Source organism: Physella acuta, unplaced genomic scaffold, assembly GCF_028476545.2.
Source record: "Physella acuta isolate Inbredline_101_S28 unplaced genomic scaffold, ASM2847654v3 ptg000438l, whole genome shotgun sequence".
Taxonomy (NCBI): domain Eukaryota; kingdom Metazoa; phylum Mollusca; class Gastropoda; family Physidae; genus Physella; species Physella acuta.
Window position 1 is genome coordinate 207,860 of NW_026731957.1, and position 12,294 is coordinate 220,153.

Below are 12,294 nucleotides of genomic sequence, written 5' to 3' on the forward strand. Positions count from 1 at the left end.
TTCCTTTATCACACATTGTACCGTTGTTGTTTTTTTAAAAATACAACTATCTGGACGTACAAACCCAAACATAACTCTTGAGGTCGTAGAAATACCCGCGGGGGTCACTATAGAATAGGCGTTATCTTCGGGAAAACTTTGGAATGTCTTTAGAACTGACCAGTCCAAATTCCCTATATAAACATTGTAAATTTGGTGAAAAACGATGACTATTTTCAAAACAGTGTTTTGGAACTTTGGCTCTGTACATCACGCTCATTTTTTTTCCATAAACCTGCGTAAATAAATCGGCCTTGTATTTAAGATAAAACTTTTAAATATTTATTTCTTTTACGGGAATTACCATTGCAATGCCGCACCAAAACGTCAAACGAAAGCAATTTACTACTTTGAGGAATCAGTATCGACAAATAATACAAGCTTTAAGTATATTTCTGTGGTAAATATTTTATACTTTTAAGGAGTCTGAATTCAGTATAAATCTAGTAGGCCCTATGCTTTATAATCATTAAGTTTTTTTAAATACAGATCCATGCGATGTGCTATGAATTTTTCTGCTGGTTATTCGGGATTGATTAAAAAAAAAGATTAGGGCTAGGTTGAATGTTTTTTGTTAAAAAAACTTTTTGTGATAATATAAACACATAAATAGATCTATATAAAATGTCAAGCGAAGCTATGTATGATTAATGGATTAACCCGTACGCCTAATTTGTACAGGCGACACAACTTTCTCAAATTTTTGGCGTTATTGAAATGATTATCTCATTTTTGAAACATTTAGATATTTTAATTCCAAGTCAGTTTGGACCTTACATTTGTGCTCCCCCTCTCCCCCGTCCCCCTTCGTCATAATACATATTCTTAAAATATAATACATTAAATTAGAGAATACTTTAATTAAAATGTTTAAGACATACGAAAAAAAATGATTAGTGTTCGGCAACTGAAAGTGTAGTAGTAATAGTATTTGTAGGCATGAGCTTTGAAGTTAGATCCAACAGTGACCAAGACAAATTTATGCTCCTTCGCTTGTTATAAAACTTTTTGATGCATTTGTATTTACAAGTTTTATTTAACCTGCTTACTCTGTCTGTCTTTCTGTCGTCATGGATCGAAATTGGAGTTCAATTTACTGCGCAATTGTACACGCATTTCTATGTTTATTTGGCGCACAATAGTTTTTGGTTATGCAACAAACCTAGTAATTCTTAAATCCGATCAGATCGCAGATTGCAAATACAGTTCATTGTTTTATTTCGCAACTTATTGATACATTATATCATTCCAAAAAAATTTCGACCATCAAATTTGAAGCTCATTAGGGCGGATGAAGTAGAGTTCATCTGTTTATTTGATTACGACATGTTGAAAAGTTAGTAAATGTTATGCTCAGCCGTATTTACTTTCCCTAACTTGAGTCAGGTACCAAATATAGATGAGTTTGCTCCGGGATGCCCTACGTATTCAGTTGAAGAACTTCAAATTTTTGGGAAATGAATCACCCGCTTTGCTGTTTTAATACCTCATCCCATCGTTACATTGTGACCAAAGATTTAAAATAGCTGCAGCTTGTCGAAATTCAAATCCATTTTTAGGCAATATGTTAAAGTTTGTCCGATAGGTCAAACACCAGTTTCCTACCTTTCACCTTAAGAAGAGATTTTTATTTGTAGACATTTCAATGAAGGCTTTATCCATAATAAGGATTGGTCACTGAAAAAACGAAAAATAGTTTAAATAAATTTTGTCGAAAAGGAATGGAAAATGTTTGTACTGTTAAATACTAATATTAAGTAAAATACTAATAACTAAAAACTGATAATTAAATACCAAATAAGAATTAAATTACCAGTAATCAATTATTAATCAAATATGGTCGTCTAAAATAAAGTTTTGCAGATAAAATAACAAATAAAAAAACGTTTAGAATTAAAAACATGTTTGTAAACATTTGTGACTTGGTACTATTAACAATTAGCCTTCTAGATTTCTTGATTATACTAAATATAATTTAGATTTAATTTGCTGGAATCCACACGAATGTACTAACATAGTTCATAAGAATCTTTGTTGAAAATTCAACTGCAATATTTTAGAAAATAAGAAAGTAAAAAAAAAAAAGCAAAAACAAAACGTAACACAACATTCACATACAAATGGGCTAGTATATATTGTGCAACCTGCAGTTTACCGCATACTATGACATATTATAAAAGTATTGAAATACTAGACAATAACATACAAGTAAGATATTATAGTAAATTTAGTTAGAGCATAAAAACAACCGAAAACATAAATAATAAACAATAATACTTAGGCTAAATCGTCACTCTGTAACAAACAAATGACTAAAAAAGTTTTATGTACAACTACAAACTACATCCTATTGATAAAGATGACACTGTTTAAATGTGTATGTTGCTACCACTTGTCTTGAAAATATATGAAAATACAATTATATGAAGATGAAAACTGCAGATAAAAAAATAAAGACAATGCTAAGATTAAATTTGAACTTTGAAATATATTAAAATTTTTTATGAAAGCTTTCTGTTATTTTGCCATAATATAACTATTGAAATATGTAAGAAATAAACCGGGAGTGATCTCCCCTAAACTTTCTCGAATATTCTTATATAAAACAACAGGGGATGGGAACTCGGGATATAGTTATGATTTTTAATCCTTTTTAAATACTTAAACTTTTTAAAATAGAATAAAATCTCATAGAAAAAAGAACTGCGCACCAAGCGAATAAAGATGTATATAATAGTGCGAAATATTATTAGTATTTATAAATGCACATGCGTTTTCTGAGAAATCTGAAATAGTGAAGATAACTACTTCCAGTCAACGGAAATTACTCAAAATTTGACAGAAGGCAGAAAATTAGATCTTTTACTTAAATTGAAATTTCATTTATCTATCTAAAATAGTACTCAAGTTATATGCTTTTGAAAAATTCAAAGTAGAAAAAGTTCCACTTCCAGTAATCTACGATTTTGATATAATACTTATATATGAGATTTCATCAACCTAGCTGTAACGGTACTCAAGTTATCGTGTTTACACACACACACACACACACACACATACACACACACATACATACGGACAAGATTGCAAAACTATGATTTTCCGACTCAGGGAGCACTAAAACGTCGAGATTTGCAAAAATCTCGATTTTTTTTGCACGATTACAATACTTTCTCTATACTTCGTATATACGAGAAAGTAAAAATGTATCAATAAACGCCAATGCGACAACTTGCATTACGCTGGCATATAGTAAGGGAAATAATCGGATAAATTCCTGTTAAAACGTGTAGGTAGGAGTTAATTCCAAAATCTCTGTCCGACATTCCGTCCGTCCGTGGGTCCGTCCGTCCGTCTGTCCGTCTGTCAGTCTGACCGTCTGACCGTCTGTCCGTCTGTCTATCTGTCTGTCCGTCTGTGCGTCTGTCTGTCTCTCTGTCCCTGTCTCTCTATCTCTCTGTCTGTCTTCTCTCTGTCTCTCAGTCTCTCTTTTATAAAATAACACTAGGAAAGTCTTTGCCATTTGGCTTATTTTTAATCTAATAAAATGGTTAAAAGGAACAAAGAACGCCAATTAACATAAGAAACGAATAAATTAAACATTATAAATACATTAAAATGTATTAGAATATACAACAAGTTCAACAACTGAGAACATACTTGTTTGATAACCTATTTCCAGGTTACTAGAAACGAAAAATCACCATCCACATTTTAAAATTATAATAGCTTGTTTATTTACTCTAGTTAGAAAAATATGTATTTGTTTTATACTAAAAATTAGAAATTTGTCTAACGTGTTCTATTAAACAATTCGTGCTGTCCTCTGAACCTAATAACAATAAACAAAATAAAGCTGTTATTAACAATAAACTATGCAAAGTAAAGGATTACAATGCAATTCCGTATGGTACGTGGTTTTACTTTGAAAGAATTTACATATATCGATTAAGTTTCAACAATCGAATAAGTATTCTGTTTTAATTAAATTTTTAATAAAAAAAAAAGGAACATTGCCTTAAATGCATAGTTTTTATTACTAATAAAAACTTTTCAAATGTAAAATTAGTTGTACATGCTTTGCATTTTAAATATGGATATATTTATATACCAAACTACTTTCGTATATAAATTATAAATATAGATAAAAATATATTTATTTATATACATATAGTTTTTCATGTTTTTTTTTATATAGAAACACACACAAACACACACTCGAACACACACACACACATATATATATATATATCTTTATATATATATATATATATACATATATATATATATATATATATATATATATATATATATATATATATATATATATATATATATATATATATATATATGGTGACGGGACAAATGATTTCAGAACAAATGATCTCAGAAAAAAAAATTCAGGACAAATTATCTCAAGTACAAATGATCTCACAGACAAATGATACCAGGAAAAATTGAAAGTAGAATAAGTTCCCTAGTTAAAATATATCAATATATATATATATATATATATATATATATATTGACTGCAAGAAATATATATATATTGACTGCTAGAAGTACATCACTAGTTCAGAGTTACATTTTCAAAATTTCTAAATTTGAATTATCGCTTATTTACGTTTACCGACACAACATTCAAATTTCTCACTGTTCGCAAGAATCATATTAATTTTTTTTTTACTATCCGAATGTGGCAAATATGCTCTAGCGAGTCATACCGCACATAAATAACTATAGCCGCAGCTACAGAATGACCTGTTAGTCTAGGGTTTGTCTCGTTGGACAAGAGGTCCCTTAATAGTAATATTGAGTTTATTAATGTTGTATTATTATTATTATTAACTGATAGTAATATTGAGTTTATTAATGTTGTATTATTATTATTAACTGATTGCCGATATTTGGCTCAGTGAAAAGGGTTAAAATTATGATTGAATAATTAAATCAGTTTCCAATCCTTTAACTTTTATTAATACATTAATTATTGGCAAAGTAATAACGATACAATTTAAGGTAGCCTGGAAGGGGCGACTGGTCTCCAGGGCGGCGTGGTCACACTTCCTCACACACAGACCTCTGTACTAAGTTTTAGCCCCAAGCTGGCCGGCTGTAAAATACATGTGACAACTTCCTAACATCTGTGTGATATACACATTCATTCAGACACATACAAGTTTACAATTGTTACCAAGATAATACATTTACATTCACATAAGGCCTACAATAAACATTACTAGAAAATATGCTTTTCATTCATACATTGTTTTATATTCATTCCATACTTATTAATTAGTATTATAACATTACAGCTAATAAAAGTAAGTGTTAATTACCTTCCAAAGAAGCCACACAATCCTCTACACACGTTGCCAAACGTACGTTTAATTTCTCCGAGGAGTACAAGTGCCGTAGCACCAAAATAATTATAATGTAATAATGGCTAGTGCCTAAGCACCAAAATAAACGTGTACCTCCGAAGAGGGGAGAAGGTAGAGTGACCGGACTGTAGCGTCCCTACCCTACAGGTCACATGACTCAGGCTCCGCCCTCGTGACCGCAGTCTGAGGTCGAGCCCCGGTCAGCCTTACAATACCGCTGGACTCGGGTCCAGGTGTGTACCGTTACCTGTGGGGTAGCAAGAAGGGGGGAGAGGTGGAGACACCATGATAGATATTTATAATCTATCATAACACCGAACTTTCTTGCCTTGTTTGCAGTAGATTGCTAAAACTTTATAAGGTTGCATGCAATTAGTTTTAATTTTTTATCTTCCTCTGAATGAGCACACACAAACAAACCCTCTATAAGTGACACCAAGCTCCTGCCTACTTAAGAACACTTTCAAAAACACATTTTAAGGGGAATTACCATTAAATGACGCACCGAAACGTCATTTTCACAACTTTGGCGTAGCGAGTCTCCAAATATTTCACGATGTATGTACATTTCTGATGTAAAATGTTTAAACATTTACTAATTCTTAATTTAGTTAAATCCTTTTTAGAATTATAAGGTAATTAAAATACAAATGCAGTGTAAGTGCTTTGATTTTTCATGCTAGTGTCCTAGGATCATGACTATGACTAGGTAAATTTATTACTTTTTATTATAAAACTGGAAAGTAAACGATTGCACAAATACGTTTTAATAACAAGATTTTATGTAATGATGCACTAAAATGGAGAAAAAAAATGATTTTCTTTAAATATATAACAATACACTACTATTTGAATAACTATAAAGAATAGCGGGAATCACTGTATTATCTATCGGATACCCTTACTAATATTTATGAAGAGAGCAACACTTTACTAAACTTTACTTTATAGTCGTTTAAATAATAGTGTATTATTGAAAATTTAAAAAAAAAATCATTTATTTTCTTCTTTTTAGTGCATTAATACATATACATTATTATTATAATTAAAATATATTTTTTTATAAAATTTCTTTTCAGAACTTTAAAAGTTTGAATTCAATCGAGTTGCATGTCAAAAAATATTGCGCACCAAATGAAAATTATAATACTACCACCCTGACCACATAATACACATAAATGGTTAACTGCATCAGAACCTTTTATTTTGAGATTATCCATCGACTTATTCGTAGATTCATCCACAAATTGAAATATTAGTAGGCCAACCTACTATTTGCAGAAAATTTTAATAATGGCGTTATGCCTAGTTTTTTAAAAAAATATTTTTACTAAACGGATTTTAAAACAATTTCAGTTGTCACCGAATACCCAAAAAAAAACATCCGCCATTTTTAATTCATCGGCATTTAAAAAAAAAATCAAAAGCTAAGGTTTTTTTTTAAATTTTTGCACATACAAAAATCAAATTTACACTGCTTATAATTCGTTATATATTAAAACATTTGTCGCTACAACTTTTTGATAAGGCTACTGGTCTGAATTATACATGGTCCGAAAGAAAACCCACTATACTAAATATGTGAAAATTTGAAACATTTGCATATTTGTTTTGCTGTAAACTGTTGTTTTTAATAAAGGCTATCAAAATCCGCTAGGGACAACATTTTATTATTAAATTAAGAATAATGTTTTCAACCCTTTTTTTTGCTGTTTAATACTTACTTTCATATGCTAAACATGGTAATAGTATTCAAATGGCTTTAAATCTTATATTGTAAAAAAATAGAAAAAAAAACTTGTCATATCCACTTAAATTAAAATAAACCGGGAGTGATCTCCCCTAAACTTTCTCGAATGTTTTTATATAAAGCAATGGGGGATGAAGCTTTATTTTTTGAGATTTATCCATCGACTTATTCACAGCTTCATCCACAAAACGATCCATATTCTTAAGTTAGAAGAAACTTATCATAATTTACTGTGATCAGTCCCTTTTTCTCTGATGTCTTTTTCACCAGCAAGGGAATCATATCATTCTGAACTACGACAAATTCGATCAAGTATTTTTTAGTGCATGTGTTGTGTGTGTTCTCTATATACCTCACTGGGATGACATTCACTGTCGCACTCGAGTCGACTTGGCACACAACATTATTTTGCCCAATGATCATCGCTGCTTTAATCATCTTTTGTCTCTTATCACTGACAGCCAACAAACACTCTTCCGATAGCAAACACCAACAATCTTTACTTACGTCATTCCGCACTTCACAGCGAAATGATTCAGTTTGGCACAATTCTTACATCTTTTACCCGATGTGGGACATAGTTCTTTAATAAATTTGTGCTTTTTACACAGTTTCTACAATTGGGAATAAAGTGCATATTGTTTCCTTTATATGACACTGCAAAAACTTTTTTTACCTCCAATTTTCTATTTTCCACTTCATTCAAAATTGTCAACTGTTTGTCCTTTTCTTCTGCTATTGTAACCTACTTAGGTCTTTTCTTTACTTATATTATTTAGTTTCCTGAGTTATGTGGTTAACCTTGAGAGAGTTGATAGGTCACCTGATCTCCTCGGTCAACTGAACTCAGTCACCTGATGTGATTGGAATGTGATTGTTTATCCCGATCCTTGGCAGATCCTCGACCAATGATCTTGCGACATTGAGGATCCTTAACAGATCCACAACCAATATTCGTATGACTTTTGAGTGATCTCCATAATACTAAGCTGTATATAATCTCGTGCAGATCTTGTCCCAAGGCAGCCTTATTGACTTTGGACTAGGAGAGAAATGTGCCGTATGTTTTGTGGGCCATTTTCAGTTGTTTAGTTTGTGGCATATTTTATCTCCTTATATAAGGTATTGTGTGACAATTTTTAGTGTTACTGATATTTTGTCTTGGTGTATAATTGCACCCTTGTCACATCGGTGATAGGTTGTTATCAGGTTTGGAGGTTTATTTAAGTAACCTTGAGAGATCTATAAAATGACTTTTGTTGGTTTATTATTGACCCTAAGTTGTATTGTATTTTACTTTGGCTTAGAATCTATTGTATATACTTGTACACAAATTAAATAGTAGTTGTCAGTTGAGCCTAGTTTGAGTCACATCATTCGTTCCCCTAGACTATTTTAACAAGTCCACATAGATGCAGGTGTGTTCATTCTGTCCAAGGGTATTTTTGTCTAACTACATCAAACGAACCCGGGGCGTTCGCCTGTTCTGCGTCTGTCAGACGGCGATCGTAACACTATCTTACATAATTCTAAGCAAGATTTCAATGTTAATTGTGCTTGTCCCAGCATTATTATTGTCCTTGTCCTTGGTCCCCAACACTACTCTGTCTCGCAACAATGTTTCTTCCATATGTTCACAGAAATTACAAGTCTTGGCCATTTTTTTTCCAAATCTCTTACATAGGCCTACTCCTATACCGTTTAATTCACCTCCTGATTTCTTCTGTTCTTTCTTCTTCTTCTTCGTTCTTAATTTTACTATTGGAAGGGATACCCTCCAACACAATTAAGTATATGTGTCAACTGGTTATGCGTCATTGAGGCCATTGACTCCGATTTCAGCCTGCTTTTCTTTTTGGATTTGCTTCCATAGCCTTTGTCCAACCAAGAACAAACTACAAGGCAGCATTTCTTTGATTTTGGAGTTGTCTCTCCTTGAAGAGTGTCTGTCCCCAGCTAACGAGCCTCATCTGCCCAAGAGTTCGAACTCGAGAATTTTCGGTTAAGCAGCCAATAGCTTTACCGACTCGACCACGCCCACCTTGAAATGTTATTACATTAGACAGCGTAGACATGAATTGTCTCTGAGTCTGTCTGCAGTTACCTAGCTCACAGGTACACATCAGCTACACAGTAAACACTCAAGGGACATAACCATAATATACAAAATACAAGGGACGTAATAAATCACCAACAAGACAACGAAAATTATTAACAATAATCATTTTTGTTCCATCAAATAGCTTTGACATTGAATAGTTTGAAACTTTTTAGCCATCCGTCAGTCCATCAATTCACACATTCATACGTCCAACCCTCTATACGTCTATCCGTCCATCCATCAATTGATCCATCTATCTATCAATACATTCATCCATTCCATTCGTACCATTCATCCGTCAATATCGTCCACCCATCAAACCATTTGTCAATGTCTTCATCCATCCGTTTATTAATGTTTTTTATATAGTATTTTAATCATATTTGATAATTTGTTTATTTTTTAAAGCTATTTTATTTTATGGAGCTAACACATTCCAGAAAAGTTAACAACCATTTAAATAATAATACCATGTTTATCTTGTTTCTGACTATTTATTTATTTGTTTTGTTTACAGGTAACTAAATTCCGGACGTCATACGAACAGTTGCAGAACATATCATGTGCTGGGACAAAGTAATACAACTTCCTTTACTGGTCTATAAACTCCTTTACTTCTGGCAGTTTCATGTAGATGCGCCAATGGTGTCAGACATGCTCAATCAAAAAGGCTGTGGTGTTTCCAACTACAATATTTCTGACCTTATTATCAATGGTGTTGAAGCACCCAGACACGCTTGGCCTTGGCAGGTTCTTGTTCTAACAGATCAGACTATGTGTGGTGGTTCTATTATTGACCGTGAATGGATCTTGACTGCGGCACACTGCATAACATCGTTAGACACATATGTCCTTCTGGGTGAAGTTGATTTTAAACAATACAAGTCTCCTTATAGAAAAGTTGTATTAAAGGTACAACATCCACATTACAGCAGTAATCCCAATATAAACGATCTTGCACTTTTAAAACTTTCAACGCCGATTGACTACTCAGAATCGATTCGGCCGATTTGCTTACCAGAGGGAAACATTTGGGATGCGTCCCCTTGTTTTATCACGGGTTATGGTCTAATAACAAGAGACACACATTCCCCTATTCGTCCAGACAGACTGATGCAACTCCGGACGGGTATCATGGATCCACGTTTGTGCAAAACGATGCTTACTATGGTAATGCTATCACCACACCACGCTTCCTATATTTGTCTTGATGCGCCAGAGATGTCTGAAGCTTATAAAGGAGATTCCGGTGGACCTCTCAGCTGCTACAAAAACGGAAGATTTTATCTTCTGGGCGTTACTAGTTTCGTAGGAGAGGATGATGTAGCATACTTGTTTCCAAGCATTTATGCTTCTGTTTCACATTACATGGATTGGATAAAACTTTACGTGGACATTTAAGATGCTTATAAGCTTTCGGAGAATTGCATTTTGCCGCTATTTCAATTGCATTTGAATTGAATTTCGGTTTTAAATTGCGACGTTATTGATGCATTCAATATTTTCAAACTATCATGTAAAGGCATTCAAAGAACAAGTTTTACAAAAACATGTAAATTTTTTTAAGTAGGATATTACTAAAAACATTTTTAAAGTTATATTTTGTGTTTAAAAAAGGCATTAAGTTAATTTAATTCATTGCACTAAGAAAAATTAAATCTACACTATTACTTTGTCGAATACGAAGTATAGATGAAGTATTGTAATTTTGCAAAAAATCAAAATCGAGATTTTTTTTTAGAAATCTCGGCGTTTTACACCTACCTTAGTAAGAAAAAAACTATTTTTTCCCATTGTGTATGTATGTATGTGTGTGTGTGTGTGTGTGTGTGTGTGTGTGTGTGTGTGTGTGTGTGTGTTTGTGTGTGTGTGTGTGTGTGTGTGTGTTTGACTGCATATATGTGTCTCGCTTTATTTTGAAAAGTGTTATATAAGTAGTTAGTGTTTTAATAAAAACACTTTTGTGTTTTATGTCTTAGTTCTTTAAACATTGTGGAAAAAGGGAAAAGAAAAACATTATTGACGTATCAATTTTATTCTTTTTAGTTGTTAAGTTACGTTTTTTTTCCTAAAAGTGGATTTTATATATTTTAATAATTTCAACCAACACATTTCAACCTACACATTTCAACTTACACATTTCAACTTACACATGCCAACTAACACATTTCAACCTACACATGTCAACTTACATATTTCAACTTACACATTCATATTCAACATTCTTTGAACTGGTTAAAAGAATTCGTCATTATCAAGTAAATTTAAGATCGACTATTTGTAAATTGTATGCTCGTCCTTCTAACTGCTTTACCAATTTTATTGTATATATATATATATATATATATATATATATATATATATATATATATATATATATATATATATAAATAAATATATATATATATAATATTCTAACTAAAGCCACTTGATTTTGTCAAACTCCAAGAGAATTAGCAATGAAGACATACACATTATTTGCATAAAGAATACTAACTTCAATTATTGTTTAACTGAGTAAAATATTAAACAGGGAATTAAACAAGAGTTAACACGCTCAAATTGAATGCAAATTACTTTGTAATGATTGAATACTGTATATATTTACTAAATGTTATAAATATAATATCATTTGGGAATTTCATTTTAGTTTATAAGATTTGTAAAACATTTCTTCACTGAAATAAAATTTAAAAGAGTTTTTAAATACAGAAATTTTTTAACATTGTTTGTGCATTTTTTATCTGACTAGGCCATAAGTAAAAAAAAAATACAACTGCCCCGTTGTTTACTTATGGAAGATTCAGAAGTGATGGAAGATTCAGTTTGATCGCTTGATCAACGTACAATCTTCTTCAGATTCAATCGTGTAACTTTACCTGTTACTTTTGCTAATGAAAAGAGGTCAAAAAAATGGAATGCCGTTTTCATCCTAGTATTTCTCGAAGTAAATAATTATGCATGGAATGATAATTTTCCTTTAAAACCTGTCATAATTATACAACTGGTTCTAGGTTGCG

General features: G+C 31.9%; 1 protein-coding gene across 4 annotated transcripts; it reads left to right on the forward strand.

Annotated features, from left to right (window-relative positions):
* The first annotated feature begins 391 nt into the window (after positions 1-391).
* On the forward strand, positions 392-11,096 carry LOC131943026 (chymotrypsinogen A). 4 transcript variants are annotated; one of them, XM_059303034.1, is made up of 2 exons: positions 392-439; positions 9,792-11,096. In XM_059303034.1, the coding sequence occupies exon 2, from the start codon at positions 9,836-9,838 to the stop codon at positions 10,673-10,675; it is 840 nt and encodes a 279-aa protein (XP_059159017.1). In that variant the 5' UTR covers positions 392-439; positions 9,792-9,835; the 3' UTR covers positions 10,676-11,096. The 4 variants fall into 4 exon arrangements, with proteins under 4 accessions (XP_059159017.1, XP_059159018.1, XP_059159016.1 ...); XM_059303035.1 differs by lacking the exon at positions 392-439 and adding an exon at positions 5,959-5,981; XM_059303033.1 differs by lacking the exon at positions 392-439 and adding an exon at positions 5,968-6,058.
* The last annotated feature ends 1,198 nt before the right edge of the window (positions 11,097-12,294 follow it).

Coding starts and splice junctions, on each gene's coding strand:
- LOC131943026 (XM_059303034.1), top strand. CDS start 9,836: ATGTGCTGGGACAAAGTAATACAACTTCCTTTACTGGTCTATAAACTC.